Raw genomic sequence first — 17,005 nt, 5'->3', positions numbered from 1 at the left:
ACGGGAAATCAGGGGTGGAAAGGAGGAGCGTGCTGTCACAGTATAGGGAGAGTAATTAGGGTCACGTAACAATGTATGTATAAGAGACTAACTTGAAATGTAAACTTTCACTTAAAATTACAACAATAAACAAAAAATAAATTAAATTAACATCCCACTAAAAAAAAAGTATGCCTTAAATTGTTAGGATTAAATTAATAAACTTTAAAAATCTAGCTGGATGCCTGACATATGGTGAGTACTTATCAAACAGTGCATATTACTAGTAAGAACTATTGAGATGAATTAGACCTAACTTCAGAGGTCCCTGGGTAGCATAAATGGTTTGAGCTCAACTACTAAAGGCTGGTGGTCTGAAACCACCCAGAGGTGCCACAGAAGAAAAATCTGGCAATCTGCTTCCACAAAGATTATAGCCAAGAAAATTCTATGGAGCAGTTCTACTCTGTAACACACGGGGTCACCATGAGTCAGAATCGACAGCAACAAGTGAAGTGAATTTTAATATTATAGAAAACGTCATGAAACACCAACTAGCACTCAATAACACCCAAATATTTATTTGGTTTAAGGCAATAGTGCCACAACCTCTTTTCATGAGGGTTACTTTTGAGGGAAAAAAATGCGTATGTACTGCTTTTTTTTTTTTTATGTCAATTTTAGAAGATACTATAGTATCTACAACAGCTAGCTACATTTTATAAAATTAATTAATACAACTATTAATTCTTATAGTTCTATTTTTCTGGTTAATATTTTAGTAAAAGTACCTCACAAATGCAGAGATGATGACAAAGCAGGATATTCATAATACACAAGTACAGGAGTACCTTTCATATCATATCCTAAAGCTCATTTTCTTCTAGTCTTAACCTCTTTAAATCTGTTACCAAATTCTCCACTATTTAAAAATGTATCGTGAACACCAAAACACTGACCACTTCTGGGTTAAGAAAATAATATATAAGTAAATGTTAAGGAACCATTAAAATAATAATATAAAGACTTTGTAGGAATGTGGAGAGTATAAAGATATAACACTAAGTTTAAAAAATTTAATGCTAAATGTACACAATGACTTCAACTATGGAAAAAGCAACGGATGCATATAAAAAGAGAAAAAAGCAAATACATAAATTATTAAGAATATGTTTTAGGGGAGTAGGGTTATGAATGATACTCTACTTCTTTCATATTTTTCTGAACTTTTAGTAATGCTCATGTATTTGACTTTTAAAGTCTGCTAAAAATCTAAAGGAAGGGGGGAGAAGGAGGAGTAAAAGCGAATCACTGAAGTAAACTGTTTTTCAAGATTCCCAGGGTAGGGAATTGCACAACCCTCCTTGGTTACCATTCAAATTAGATATAATACAGTCTAGAATTGCGATGAGGCCTTAAAGAGTTACAGAATGATGGGAAAGGATACCAAGGAAATGGTAAACAGTCTTCCTCTAGAGCTTTTTAACAAACCCTGACATACAATGCGTATTACCCACTCAACCTCTGGACTTTGTTACATAAATTAATCTATTTCCTTGCTGGTTAAGCCAGTTTCAGTTGGGTTTCTGTTACTTGCAGCCAATTACATCCTAGCTGATACAACCTTTGAGTTAAGGAAATTAAGCAAACCAGCTATTACTTTCCTATAAATCACGCATAATCAAAAATGATACTCCCCCATTGCTGTCGAGTGTATTCCGACTCACAGTGACCTTATAGGACAGAGTAGAACTGCCCCATAAAGCTTCCAAGGCTGTAATCTTTAAGAAGCAGACTGCCACAACTTTCTCCCGCAGAGTGGATGGTGAGTTCGAACCGCCAATCTTTCAGTAAGCAGCCAAGTGCTTAACCTCTGCACCACCAGGGCTCCTTAAGATGACACTAGTACACTCAAAATAAAACATTTTACTAGATAGGCGCTACTGAGCTAAGGAACACTCACCACACTGGAGAACGGTACAGATAATCTGTAAATAACTTACGTCCACATGACACAAATTACACAAATTATCAAAAACTGAATACTTATAAATAAAGTCATTTGTGGTCTAGGATAATAAGGTAAAGTGATTCCTTAAATATTAAATACAGAATAAAAACATCAAAATGGTTTTTAAAATATTATAACACAGTATATTAGAAAAATGAAGATTCTGGTAATGAAACATTCTCAGAAAGTAAACAACTAAGCTGCTTAAGTATTTCTATGTTGATTCTGGACAACTTAGGCTATTAGTCAAATTACCACGATATTACTACAGAATAATGACTTCTACTGAGAGAGTATCAGATGTGAGTTTTCTAATGCTCCCTTTAAGGGTACTCGATAATTATTTTTACTATACTAAGTTGTAAGTAAAACAAAGTTATAACCTTGTAATATGTTAAAACCCACTCTTTCTTGACAGGTATTTTTAAACTCTCTTACCTGCTGAATGAGGTGCATACATTTTGAAGACTGTACTCCATATGCATTGTTGACTACATGTGGAATGCCGTAATTAGCACAAATCACAGCCAGTTCTTCTAATCTATAAACATAAATATTCAACAGAAAGACACACTCACACTGTGCTTCATAAATTACAGTGTGGAAACTTTTTCTTTTATTTTAATAGTACACCAGGGAAAATGATGCCAAACACTGAAATTTCTACTGCAGTGTTTTAGCACATAATTCAGCAGTTTGGAATTACGTATCAGGAACTTTAGAATAAACCTAAAAATGCATTTAAATTAACATTACCAATTAATGTAAAAGCACGTATTTATAAAAATGTATATAGATAGTAGCTTTTAAATCATTTTAAAATTTCCTATATAAAAAGCAAGAAGCAGATTATCTGTAATGATCCCTCCTTGCAGGTGATAAGTTCGTTTTTAAATGGTTTGGGTTGCTTATCATAGCACAGATAATTTTTGCAAAATAATTAGTGTAACTGGAAATCTTAAGAAATTGCACATTAAACATTATCACATAAAATAAAAAATACATTTGAAATAGACTTTAATGCATTAAAAATTACATAACATTAAAATGCTTCAGTACCACAATAACTCTTTAATGTTTTTCAACAACACAGATACTAAAGAGAATCTTTTAAATGGCCACTGGTTTTAAATCCACTCTTAAGTTTTCATTTTATACCCTTCATATCAGAGAATTCGAGAGTCTAACTTTATGCAAAGTAAAGTAATATATTTCAATCACAACATAATAGATGTTCTTCACAAAACTAAACACTAATTGTGACTGAGGCCATCTGTAATAGAAATGTCTTCATGCTATGAAATAAAACTAAATCTTATAGTTTCACAAAATTAATTTTTTTAAAATTTTTTTCTGCAATATAAAGAATTTGGAAACAAAGAGTTTTTATACAATAAAGGCTCTTTTCCGCAAGGATCTATTCCAAATATACATTACATAATTTTATTATCTACTCATGTATAATACATCTTCTTTTTCTAGTGATGTGCATTAACAAGAATAACATTATTATGTTCAACTGTCAGAAGTCTTCAGTTTGCTTCCTTGAAGTTTTATGAATTAAAAACTCATTTTATTATTCATTTTCATAAACTTCATAAATCAAAACAAATCTTTTATTACTAAAACTAATTAGATGCCGTTTTTAACAAAATAAAACATCTGGGATACACACAAGTACTCTCTTCAAAAGATAAAAGGTACTTTCAAGTATCTATCTTCTAATGAAAGCATTCCTTAATAAAGAACTTCCTTGAAAGAAAGGCACCATAACATAAAGTCCAATTTTAAAAGAGGGAAAAAAAAAAATTGTGAGTAGTTTTAAATATTATTAATTGGTTGAATCTGTTAATATTTAGTGTATATGAAAAAATATTAAATGAAAGGCAAGGAAAAGCAGGAAAAAGTTTCCATGTGAATCAAACTGTATTCTAATTTACATGCCAACTTAAAGTGTTTATCAGAAGAAACGATTGCCCTCTTTTCCTTTGATTGATATTCCCCCACAATTTTTGTACAATTAATTAGCTAATAAAGACAAAACACACACTAACCCATTCAAATTAAGACTATACATGAATTAAGTTTGATGTAAAGAAATCAATATGCATTTTTTAATTTAATAAAATCAGAAATTTAAACATATCACCAAGTACTGTGCATCACCATTTTCCTAAACTTTTATCATAAACATTCATTACATAATACCACTAAAAAGTGACAAATGAGAATTCTGCTGACATAAAAACCTTTACGATTTTTTCAAGGGAGATAATGCATGTAACATACTTAACACCATGCCAAGCATACTATTAACATTCAAAAACCATTACATAAAACATTAGATAAAAACAAAACTATTGTCAAGGATATCCATATGCTGTTTTTGGAAATATGACTTATTTCTATCACATTAAAATTCTTCTAGCTATCAAAATCATTAATAAGAATGGAGATATTTATTAAATATTTTAATAGGCATTTTAAAATCTGACTGGTCAGTAATAAATAAATCACTAAAGCATAAGCAATATCATCTTAAATAGAATCCCATAGTCTTGAATATAGCAAGGTAATTTTCAAGAGCATGGTTTTAAAATTGTCTCTTAAAATCTGCCTATAAGATAATAAAAGTTAGCATACATTCATTACTACCAAATTATGTGATTCTATGAATTAATACCAAAGTATAACTTTATACTAAAAGGATGTAATCCTTACATATTATTAATACTTTTCTTCAAAATGTTAAAATGAAAAAAAAAAAGTTGCTGTCAAGATTAGAAATCTCTATTACTGGATCTAAGTCTCCTGCCTTTTCAGAATAAAAGTTGTGGCTGCTATTACTTAACAAAGTAAATACTTGGTTTTTTTTCTATTTGATTTTCTTAAATATTTTGCTTTTGTCTTCAAAATGCAAAGACTATCACTGTGTATATCTACGTGTACAACTGAGTTAATCTTTCAATCAAAAAAATTTAAAGGAAAGTTAATAATCCCAAAAATTCTTATTTAAAATCTGTTAATATTGATATGAAAACTGTAAGATCACAAGTGGAGATAACAGTGAAAACAATTAAGTCCACTATTTAGCTGAGAAAAGAAATTTGTATTAAATAATGGGGGAAAAAAAGAATCGAGCGATAAGAAGCAGGATAAAGAACAAGAAAAAAGAGATTTTCTGTATCTATGCAGGTGATAAATGGATCTCCACCACTAGCTGTTTTTCCTTCGTCTCTATCAAATTTTTATTTTCCCAAGCCATTGTGCTATTTACCATAAGGTTAATTTATTCTTCTAGGACAGTCCAGTCACCTATTTACTACCAAATGTTATTTAAGCATATTTGAGAATTAGTATACAGGCAGTGCACGGTCACAAACATCCAACTTCCATACAACTGTAGTTACAAACCAACCCTCACAAAGCCTATTACATTAAAAACTTGAGATACATATCATGGTTCCTAATAATAGACACTACTTTGCGACATGCATCAAAATACTCTTATTCATAATAATACTGCATTATTATGTTAAAGATGCTTTAGTGTATCTGGAACTGTTTCTTTAATATTTTTTATGTATAGAAAGGTACACTATGTACTATGACAAACATCTAACTGGTGTTAGATACAAACTGTTCTAACTTACGTACAAATTCGACTTAAAAACAGATTTAGGAATGGCACTCCTTCATAATCCGGGTACTGCCTGTATCTACACTTTACTTAAAAGATTGATGAACACCTAAAAGACAATATTCACAAACCATTTACCTATCAGGTACTCTTGGAGCAAAACAGGATGTAGTAGAATGAATACACAGAACATGATCAGGCCCGAGTTCCTGGACTTTAGCCTCCACTGCTTTCAGGTCTGTGCACAGCTCATCACCTTCTAAGACATTCTCTATCACCACAGGCTCAAAACCTAACCAAGGCAACCAAAATCAAAAAGTTAGTGCAAACTAAAATATGGAAAGATCCTGGAGCTCTAGGAAGCAAGGCTATTCTACACAAAATAAATATTATGGTCAATGAACTCTCTGCTAGTAATAAACACCTGGCTCACTACTAGCAATGGTCAAAGGCCAGTAAAAGTAATGTAGAGGGCAACTAGACCACAATTAGGACCACAAATCAAGTCAACACTTTTATATAAGAATGATTCTGGAGAAAAAAACAAATGTTAAATAAATATCTCTATAAGTAATAACACAGACATTGATGACAAAAAGGATCAGAGCCCAATTCAATTTTAGTCCACAGAAAAGAAAATCTGCTAATTTTATGGCTACATTTAAGCTTTATTTTAAAGTTCACTTTATTCTGGAGATGGACATAATTGTATAATTAAAAAATTGAAACAAATCATAATCATCAACTTCAAATTTCACCTCTAATGTACTGAATTTCAGTAGCCTGAGAATCACCAACCCAAGTCATAGCTTACAGGGGTCCTCCATGATTTAAATATAAAAACTATTCTCAACTGAAATAATTTACTTAACTGGCATATAATCAAAGGTCCCCCCAAATAACAATTATGTACTCTTTTACGATACTTGGGTATCTATGGGTATAAAATTTGTATACATCTATATGTACACTAAATAACGTACAAAGTACTTCGTGATACGAATACGTAGAAGTAAAATTTTAGTATTTAAGTCTTAGGAACTAGAAAATAAACTTGGTATAGACTGCACACTAAGTTTGGATTTTTTTATTTTTTTTTCTTTGGTGAAAAGATACACCATTTCAACAACTTCTACATGTACCATTAAGTGACACTGATTATATTCTTTAAGTTGTGCAACTATTCTATCCTTTTAAAATTAGTCCACCACTATTAACATAAACTTACTGTCCCCAAGTTTCTCATCTAAACTTTCCAGTTGCTGTTGTCAATTTGGTCATGAGACCAGAAGAACTGGATGGTGCCCGACTACCGTTACTAAATGTTTTGATCAAAGATTCTACAGAAGAATCCTGATCAAAAGGGATGAAAATGCAGAACATAATTTCAAAGTTTTAATGGAATCCAGACTTTCTAGAGACAGTGAGGCTAGATGAACTCTGACACCACTGCCCTGAGATAATCCTTAAACCTTGAACCTCAAACCAAAGCTATCTCCTGAAGTCTTTTTTACACATGAAGTTTTTAGGTAATCAAATCTTTAGCCTTCCCAAATACCAAAACAATAGGCTAGATTCATGAATTTAAGAACTGTAAGGGACTAAGAAACCATTTAACTCAGCTCATTTTAAGCATAAGGTCTTCCTCAAGGTCACAGGTTTTACATCTATACCTTCATAGTTATTAAAACAAACACGCAAAACTATTTAAACTCTTAAGGACAACTAATTTTCTATTATTTCTCAAATTCTCTAGGCCCAACTCCAATTTTGTTTTCAAACAATTAAAATGCAGGTTTTTTTTCTTTTTTTTTTTAGGAATACAACTCTCTTGTTTCCTATGAATACAGACTACCCTAAAAAAATAAAAAATAAACTCTAAATTACAGTCCAAATCATAACATGTTTTGGAAAAAAGTTTTCAGTTTTTCAAAATGGCAATCTTCTCCAGAAGTCTGGTTATCAGTTCTTCGGTGAACAAGATGTGAATTAACAGACTTGACAACTTTATGCCACTTAAAATAAAATAGTATTATATTTTTTAAAGCAAATTAGTTTCTGGTATATGCCCTTTTATGAATCTCTTTACATGAGTTTCTTTACGATTATTTACAGAATTTAACTTATAGCCCAATACTGCTTATTTCGTACAACAGACTGGGTCATTCTAAAATAACCTTAAATTCTCAAATTTATAACCTAAGCTTGACTTAAGCAAGCCAACATACTAAAATCCCAATTTAAAGTTTTTGTCTCATTTATACTTGAAGCGCAGTCCTGGTGGCACAGCAGTTAAAAGCTAGGCTGCTAACCAAAAGGTCAGCGGTTCAAATCCACCAGCCACTCCTTGGAAACCCTATGGGGCAGTTCTACTCTTTCCTATAGGGTCACTATGAAGCAGAATTGACTTGATGGCAATGGGTTTGGTTTGGGTTTTGGTTTACCTGAAGTGCCTGTATCCTTGCACTTTAACATTAATAACGTGTTATGTGTGCTCCACTTATATATATTACAGCAAACATTCCTGAAGCACCTTTCATATTCCAGGGATTGCTGTTGGGCATTTTCATATCTCATCGCATTTAATCCTCAAAACAATCTTTTGAGGCAAGTGAAAATATCCCCATTTTAAAGAATAGAAATGAGGTTTAGTATCTTTTTCATTTATCTATCTTTACATACAAAGTCTGAAATTTCTGTGATATTTAAAATCACAAAATATTTAATACTTAAAATATTTAAGCATCTATAATACTTCTCTTCTTTTACCTGCAGTGATCATGGATTTAAAGCAGGACTTCTGGTCTATTCGTGGCCATATAATATACTTTGCCTTTGGTCTCTTGTGCCGTAATGTTAAGAAACACAGGGTTAGACTCATACCAGTTGCCATTGGAACTACAAAGCAGTTGGCCACTGTACGGACACCTATGAATAAAAAGTAAAACAAATTAGCTAGTATCATTCTTAAAGAAATGATATAATTCTTCCATCAAGTAACAAGAATTACAGCCCTAATGTTTTCTTTTCTGTGCTGGCTCCCAGGAAGCTCACTGACAAACACTTCTATGGGCTTACGGCTAACTTCTGTCTTACTCTAAAAATCTTTTTATATGTGTCTTTTCAAAAACCACTCATATCCTTTTTGGAAAGGGACATTAATAAAAGAAATTAGGCAAAGACACATACAACTAGCCAGCCAAAAGTATTATAATTAATATGGTACATACCAGCCAACTTTATGATGTCCAGGACTAAAGAATTGGTAATTTTGTTCAAAAGGCTAGAACCTGCAGCTTTTGGTTGCACAGCAGCAATATCACCTGACCGTCCAATTCCATGAATGAACCTAAGCAAAAAGTGGGTCAATAACTGGACACATACATTCACTATTCTAAGTAAACCCCTGCAAATATACAAATAAAATAACCAAAAAACACCAGAAGCAATCCTTGATTGTTACACATATACTTCATAAGCTGTGTGGGAGAAAAGACCTGGTGATCTGCTCCTGTAAAGATTACAGCCTAGGAAACCCTATGGGGTCTCTATGAGCCAGACTCAGCAGCACACAATAACATTAATAATATGAAAATATCCTACTAAAATCAAAATAACCTCATAAATTACGCCTTCTCTTCACTTATCAACATGGTTAGGTTCCAAAGACCAAGTCATTATGCGAAAATGGAGGATGATCACATCAGATCACAAAATGGAGAATGACTACATCATACTTAACTGCCAAATTACATTACATAACTGCCAAATCACCCAGCCACGTTAATACATAACTTTAACCATCACAGCCAATATTCCTCTCGCCTTGCACCTCAGCATTCGCTACTGCCAGACATACGTTGTTACTGCACAAAATAGTCAGATACTAGATTTTTTGCTATTGTTGTAAATGCGGAATATCGGATAACGAGAGAGATCGTCAATAAGTGAGGAGAAGGTGTATGCTGTTGTCATTGATTGAATTATGTCCCCCCAAAATATGTGTCAACTTGGCTAGGCCATGATTCCCAGTATCGTGTGACTGTCTACCATTTTGTTATCTAATATGATTTCCCTATGTGTTGTAAATCCTATCTATACGATGTTAATGGGATGGCATTAGTGATAGTTACGTTAATGAGGCAAAACTTAATCTACAAGATTAGCCTGTGTCTTCAACCAATGTCTTTTGAGATATAAAAGAAAGAAGCAAGCAAAGAGCCATGGGGACCTCATACCACTAAGAAAGCAGCGTTGGAAGCAGAGCGCATTCTTTGGACCCAAAGTTCCTGCGCTGAGAAGCTCCTAGACTGAGGGAAGATTGATGACAAGGACCTTCCTCCAGATATGACAGAGAGAGTAAGCCTTCCCTTGGAGCTGGTGCCCTGAATTCAGACTTCTAGACTACTAGAGCATGAGAGAATAAATTTCTCTTTGTTAAAGCCATCCAACTGTGGTATTTGTTATAGGAGCACTAGATGACTAAGAGAGCTGTTACAGTCTCCATCAATTCCTTTCTTCTATAGGCCCACGTGCTACTCCCACACAGAGACTGAGTCTAATTCCCCTTCACTTGAATCTAGGTTGGCCTTAGAGACTTGCTTGGCCAAGTGGAATCTAGCAGAAATGATGGTCTAGAACTTTTTAATTTAGGTTATAAGAATCCTTACAGCTTCCACTTTGCCTCTTGAAGGGCTTGCTCTTGGGGGCTTCCTCACTGAATCCAGCTGCCATGATGGGAGAAGCCCAAGCCACATGGAGAGGCCATAGGAACTGTCAGCCACGTGAATGAGTCATCTTGGATAAATGGCCCAATTGAACCTTCAGATGACTGAACTCTTGGCCAACAGCATGCTGCAACTACATGAGAGAACCAAGCAAGAATCACACTGCTGAGCCTGGTCAACCTACAGAACTAAGAGAGGTAACAATAAGTAGCTGTTTTAAGCCATTAAGTTTTGGGGTGGTTTGTTATGCAGCACTGGAAAACCAGATCGTATGTAACATTAAAATTCTTACTTTTCTTTCCTTTTGCCCTAACCAGAGCAGTGGGCTAAAACAAGAGACTAAATTCTAGTGGGGAAGTGTTGATGTTTCAAATATTTCACTAATATTAAAAGAACTATAAACTCCTTGAAAATATGTGTAAATCCACTCATTTTAAATTAGATGATCTATACACTAAAGAAAGAGTCCTGGTAGCGCAGTGGTTAAGAGCTCAGCTGCTAACCAAAAAGTTCGGCAGTTTGAATCCACCAGCCACTCTTTGGAAACCCTATCGGGCAGTTCTACTCTGTCCTGTAGGGTCGCTGTGAGTCGGAATTAACTCGATGGCAACAGGTACACACTAAAGATACCTATGAACACTCTTCAAAATAAAAAAATCATTTTGTAATTTGAATAGATGTTTGTAATTTATAGTCAGATGAGAAATTCTGTATACTCAGATTATCACAGAACACTAGTATTGTACTTCATTACCACAGAAATACCTCACATGTACAAAGCATTTTTTCACAGATACTATCAACCATGTTATCAGCCCATTCATGACCACGAAATTTTCATCCAAGTTATAAATTATTACTAGTTTGACTGCAGTGGTTTAGATTGAAATCAAATTCTATCATGATTTAAAATCATGGAAGACAAGAGTTTTTAAAAGAGTTTACGTATATTTCACAGAAAGGTTGGGGGGCAGAGAAAGAAATGATCATATTTGGAACCACTAACAATTAAATGATTATAATTGATGAGAAGCTTTCTGAAGTAATGCAAGAGAAAAAAAGCGATTCAGCAATCTAAAATTAAATATAGCTTTTGCTACATCTAGAGCAACAAAGAAAGGTTTATCTCTAAGACGGGATTCAGCTTAGATGCGGACGAACTTTTAAAGCTCTAACTATAAATAATTCTCCAAAAGCCCTGCAGTGTTAGAAAGGAAATACAGAAAATTATAAACAACCTTAACATAACTGAGTCCAAAAAATACCTTAAACTCTTACAACCAAATAAGTTTATTAAACATTCTCAACAGAACGTATATACAGCATTTAAACGACCTGATTCTAGAACCTGAGAGGGTCACCTGCACATATTAGAACTTCTACCCCATTATCTTTGAAAAACACCAGTCAGATAAATTGTTTCCATCTCCCTGGAGAAGCATGTGTATACAGAAGAAATGGGTACTGCAACCACTGTTTCGAACCAAAAACAGGAAAAAAGAAATGTTTTCACATACTGCATAAAAAATACACCTGTAATGGCGGCGAGCAACTAATGCAGATGCCACTCTCCCTTCCCTTTCTCCCACACCACAATTGCCCAAGAAATTGTTGCTATCCATGATTGCAAGTTCATGTAGAAAGAGTTCAAGTGTACTTTCATCCCAGCCATCCTCTGGACACTTGCCCTTTAAAAGAAAAAAAAAAAGCGTGTAAGTTCCCTAGAACCCTACTTCAGTGAATTTTAAAACGTTTTGATGTGTATTCTGCCTTGCCCCTTGCTTTCTAACATTAACACGTAAGCTCAGCAAGACAAAAAGACCTCAAATACAAAAAAAGTTCGTGTTACATTTGATTACAATTATCTACAGATTGAAGGAAGTGATGATAAACGCATGTGATGAGGTTTACTAAAATTTCAAGGTTTACGTAAATTAAAGTAACTGAAAACCTTTATTGGTGCTTGGTTTATTCCATAGTCTTAACGAAGACTCTTCAAGCCAGGATGTTATAACCAGGGGGTGTCAAATCAGTGGAATTAAAATTCAGCGATACTGGCAGGAGTGAGACCTGTGAAATTCCACAGCAGCACTTAGATCAAATTAATATACGATGATTTACAAACGCAACGTGTTCCCTCCCTGAGTTCCTGGCAGTGGTGGAAGATGAAAGGAGCGAACTTTGCCCTTTCCGCAAACAAAAGAATAAAATAACTCGGACGTTTCATCATTTCCGTATCCCCAAGTCAGAAAAAGCGGAGCTCAAGACTTCGATCCTAAATACCCCTAATTAACACCCCCTGGGTTTCGCTGGCTTTAGCGAAGGTGAACAGGAGCTAAGTACTGCTAGTCAGTGTAGTAGGAGCCGAGCTGCAAAAAACTCTGGATACAAGTCTCAAAGAGCAAAAGCAGAAATGAGACATGACCAGCACAAGCGGGAGGGCTGGGCGGAACCGGAGGCTGGGGGGCGCGGCGGCAGGGGAGGAGACCGACACCTCGGTACCTTCTCCAGAAGCAGCCGTATAAGGTGCTCATGCGAGCGGCGGGCCTCAAAACCCTGCCTCACGTAAGCCGGCGACACCAGCCGCTCTCCCGCTGCCAAGCTCTCGCGGTTCATGGCGGTGGCAGCGGGTACGCAGAACAGTCTGCACACCCCAAGAAGCCGACGGAACCAGGATGCAACTCGCCGCCTAGACGGTACGGCAGAGCGTTGGCACAAGAATCGCGTCTCGCTCTCACACAAACGAGAGCAGAACCCCTTAGTGTGCCTAGAGGATTTGAGCATGCGTGGTAAAGTCAAAGCTTTTCGCTTGTCTCGGCCGGAGGAAAAGGCGGTACTGAACACTAGCCCCGCCTTGCTGCGTCTGATTGGCCTAGTTAAAACACCCGTGTTCCTGAGACCGACTTACAGGAAGGACTTTGGGTCAAGTGCGTGGGCTTCCTTGAAGAAAAGAAGTTTATTTCGCTTCTCTGTGTTTCAATCCTGTTGGAGGCTTGAAGTCTGCGCGGAACCCCTTTATCCCTTTAAACTGTTATCCAGGACATTTATTTACACCTCCCTGCCTCATAGGAGTGCAAACTCCCTAATGGAAGGGACTTGGTTTTTGCTGCAATATCTCCAAACCCCTAGAACAGTGTCCAGAATATAAATTAAAACCAAACCCTTTGCTGTTGAGTTGACTTTGACTCCTGGAGCCCCATGTGTGTCAGAACAGAACTTTGCTCCATATGGTTTTCAATGACTGTGACCTTGCAGAAGTAGATTGCCAGGCCTCTCTTCCAAGTCGCCTCTTGGTGGATTGGAACTGCCAACCTTTCAGTTAGTAGCCAAGTATTTAACTGTTTGCACCACCCAGGGCCTCCAAAGAAATAATAAAGACTCAAAATTAGGGAAATAGGAAACAAACACAGGATTTAAAAAAAGCCAAAAGTGGTTTCTGTGAAAAGACCGAGTTGGGAAGAGCGGATAGTCCCAGGGTTCAGGAAGACTGCAAGCAACAAGTGCCAGAGATGGAGAAAGGGGTCAGATCGTCAACAGGGATTCTGCAGTGAAATGCTTGCACGCAGGAGGAAACTTCCATCCTTGGCTTTTCCAGGGAATCCTTAGTAAAATAGTCTTTTCCTGTTACTCCGCTGTGAGATTGGATCCATTTTGAGGAAGCATTAATTCTGCTTTAGGTGTGGGTGCCTAGTGAGTTAAAGGCGTCTCAAAAGTACCTGATCCCTTCTGAGTGACACTAATAAGAGCGAACACTATTGTTGTGTGTTAGGCACTGCTCTAAAGGCTTTACCTACAGGAGCTCATCAAATACTCCCAGCAACCCCAGGAGGTAGGAATTATCTTCATCCATTTTACAACTGAAGTAGCTAAGCCCCAGAGAAGCCAGGTAAGATCATACCAGGTAAGATCACAGTCAAGGGAAATAGCTAGGCTTTGGACCAGGCTGTTGGCTCTAGAGACTGTGCTCTTAACCATTGTCCCATACTGTCAGAGCCAGCTGACATTTCATGGTCTAGACTTTATTTACGCAGGTAAATAGGCAGCCTGAGGGAAGCAGATAGTAGGGGTCTATCCACTGGGATGCAGATGGGATAACAAGAATATAGCCAGAAGGCAAAAGAGGACTGATTGCCAAGAGGCATGTGATTAAGCTATAAAGCCCATTAACCCTCCCAAGGGCAGAAAAGCCCCCAGCCAGACTAGTGCCACGATTCCTTGATGCTGAGCCCCAATAGCATCTAAAAACACAGAAAGCATCATAGAATCCTCTGCTCCACCTCATGTCTCATCTATCAGCAAGTCTTATCATACTTCACTCCCACCTCCTTCTCTCCAACTCGCCTGCCACCACCTGGTCCAGGGTTCTGTCATTTCATGCTGGACAACTGCCTCCACCTTTGCTCATCACCCCCTCATCCCAGTCTAGTACCCAATGAGCAGTGAGAATTATCTTCTAAGTGTACATCACATCACAAACCTCCTCTGCTTAGAACCCTTCAATGAACTCTTCTCATCACAATGAACATACAATCCAGCCTCCTTTTGTTGTTGTTACTAGCATCGAGTCAGCCCCCCGACTCTTGGCATCCCTATGCACAACATAACAAAATGCTTCCTGGTCCTGCACCATCCCAGTGATTGGCAGCAGATCAGACCATTGTGATCCATAGAATTTTCACTGGCTGGTTTTCAGAAGTAGATTGCCAGGCCTTTCTTCCTAATCTGTCTTAGTCTAGAAACTCTGCTGAAACCTATTCAGCATCATAGCAACACACAAGCCTCACTGATAGAGAGGTGGTGGCTGCAAATGAGGTGCATTGGCCAGGAACTGAACCCAGGTTTCCCACATGGAAAGTGAGAATTCAACCACGGAACCACCACTGTCCCCCTCCTTACCATCACCTATAAAGCTCTGCAAGGTCCCCTGCTGACATCAAGTACCATCACTTTCTAACCGTTGGGCTCCCACCCCACTGACCTTCTTGCATACCATGAAACATACCACGTTTTTCTTTTCTCACCTCAGGACTTTCCCACATGCTGTGCCTGCTGCTTAACTGTTCTTCCTCTCCTCATTTTGTGTGGCTGGCTCCTATTTTTCCTTCATTGTAAATGTCACCTCCTCAGAGAAGCCTTCCCTGACCCTCTTATCTCAATAGGAACCTAGTTTTAAGTAAATGCTATATATATTCACTTTAAATTCTTTTACAAGATTATTGCTTGTTTAATGCCTGGATTGGAAGTTTCTGGAAGATAGGGATCCTGACTATTTATTCATCTACTCTTCCTAGTGCTTAGCACAGTATCTGGTACATAGTAGGTGTCGTGGATTGAATTGTGTCCCCCCGAAATATCCGTCAACTTAGCTAGGCCATGATTCCCAGTGAAGTGTGATTGTCCACCATTTTGTTAACTGATGTGATTTTCCTTTGTGTTGTAAATCCTACCTTTATAATGTTAATGAAGTAGGATTAGAGGCAGGTATGTTAATGAGGCAGGACTCAATCTATAAGATTAGGTTGTGTCTTAAGTCAATCTCTTTTGAGATATAAAAGAGAGAAATGAGCAGAGAGATGTGGGAACCTCATACCACCAAGAAAGCAGCGCTGGAAGCAGAGCACATCCTTTGGACCTGGGGTTCCTGCATGGAGAAGCTCCTAATCCAGGGGAAGATTGATGACAAGGACCTTTCTCCAGAGTCGACAGAGAGAGGAAGCCTTCCCCTGGAGATGACACCTGAATTTGAACTTCTAGCCTACTAGACTGTGAGAGAATAAACTTCTGTTTGTTGAAGCCATCCACTTGTGGTGTTTCTGCTATAGCAGCACTAGATGACTAAGACAGTAGACATTCACTAAATGAATACATGGTAAAAAATGAGCCCCAAAGATCCCAGTTGATTGGCCTGCTACTGTTTAGTGTTTCAGTTCTACCTCCTAGTTCATTGCGTAGTGCCTGGGCCTTAAAAGCTTGCAAGTGGCTTCCTAAGGTACAACAATTGGTCTCTATTCACCTGCAGCAACAAAAGAAGAATGGAGTCAGGAATAGGAGGAGGTAATGGAATGTGTGGCTAATTGCCTCCATTAGACCAGAAGAAGTAGCTGGTGCCTGGCTACCATTACTGAATATTTTGATCAAAGATTTTATAAAAGAATCCTGATCAAAAGGGGGAAAATACACAATAGAATTTCAAATTCTCATGGGATCCAGCCTTTCTGGAGCCATTGAGGCTGAATGAACTTCCAAAACTACTTCCCTAAAATAATCTTTAAACTTTAAAACTTTAACCAAAAATATCCCACAAAGTCTTCTTTAAACCAAACAATAAAAACCGTTTGCTGTTGAGCAAATTCCGGCTCCTAATGACTCCATAAGACATAGTAGAACTGCCCCATAGGGTTTCCAAGGCTGTAAATCTTTATGGAAGCAGACTGCCACATCTTTCTCTCATGGAGTGGCTGGTGGGTTTGAACCACTGACCTTTCAGTTTGCATCTGAGCGCTTTAACTACTGCACCACCAGGACTCCTCAAACCAGATAATAGTTTAGATTAATTAGTAAAGAATGTCTGCCTTGAGCATTGTGCTCTTTTAAAAAAAAACTGTCTATATGGGATAAAATTGACAACAGCAACTCCAAAGGTTCAAT

At 36.9% G+C, this 17,005-nt stretch overlaps 1 protein-coding gene across 2 annotated transcripts in view; it reads right to left on the bottom strand.

The window, feature by feature from the left end:
* Window positions 1-13,141, bottom strand: part of SEPSECS (Sep (O-phosphoserine) tRNA:Sec (selenocysteine) tRNA synthase) — a 40,211-nt gene extending 27,070 nt beyond the window's left edge. For both annotated transcript variants that reach the window (XM_023730244.1, XM_023730243.1), the window contains exons 1-6: window positions 12,860-13,141; window positions 11,891-12,045; window positions 8,861-8,979; window positions 8,400-8,558; window positions 5,769-5,922; window positions 2,429-2,531 (exon numbers count right to left, since the gene is read on the bottom strand). In XM_023730244.1, the coding sequence (XP_023586012.1) occupies window positions 2,429-2,531; window positions 5,769-5,922; window positions 8,400-8,558; window positions 8,861-8,979; window positions 11,891-12,045; window positions 12,860-13,141 (972 nt within the window). The remainder of the gene's footprint in view (window positions 1-2,428; window positions 2,532-5,768; window positions 5,923-8,399; window positions 8,559-8,860; window positions 8,980-11,890; window positions 12,046-12,859) is intronic.
* Between the last annotated feature and the right edge of the window lie 3,864 nt (window positions 13,142-17,005).

Source organism: Trichechus manatus, unplaced genomic scaffold (genome assembly GCF_000243295.1).
Source record: "Trichechus manatus latirostris isolate Lorelei unplaced genomic scaffold, TriManLat1.0 scaffold00034, whole genome shotgun sequence".
Lineage (NCBI taxonomy): Eukaryota > Metazoa > Chordata > Mammalia > Sirenia > Trichechidae > Trichechus > Trichechus manatus.
The sequence above is the reverse complement of the archived record's forward strand: the minus strand, read 5'-3'. Positions and strand labels throughout refer to the sequence as shown.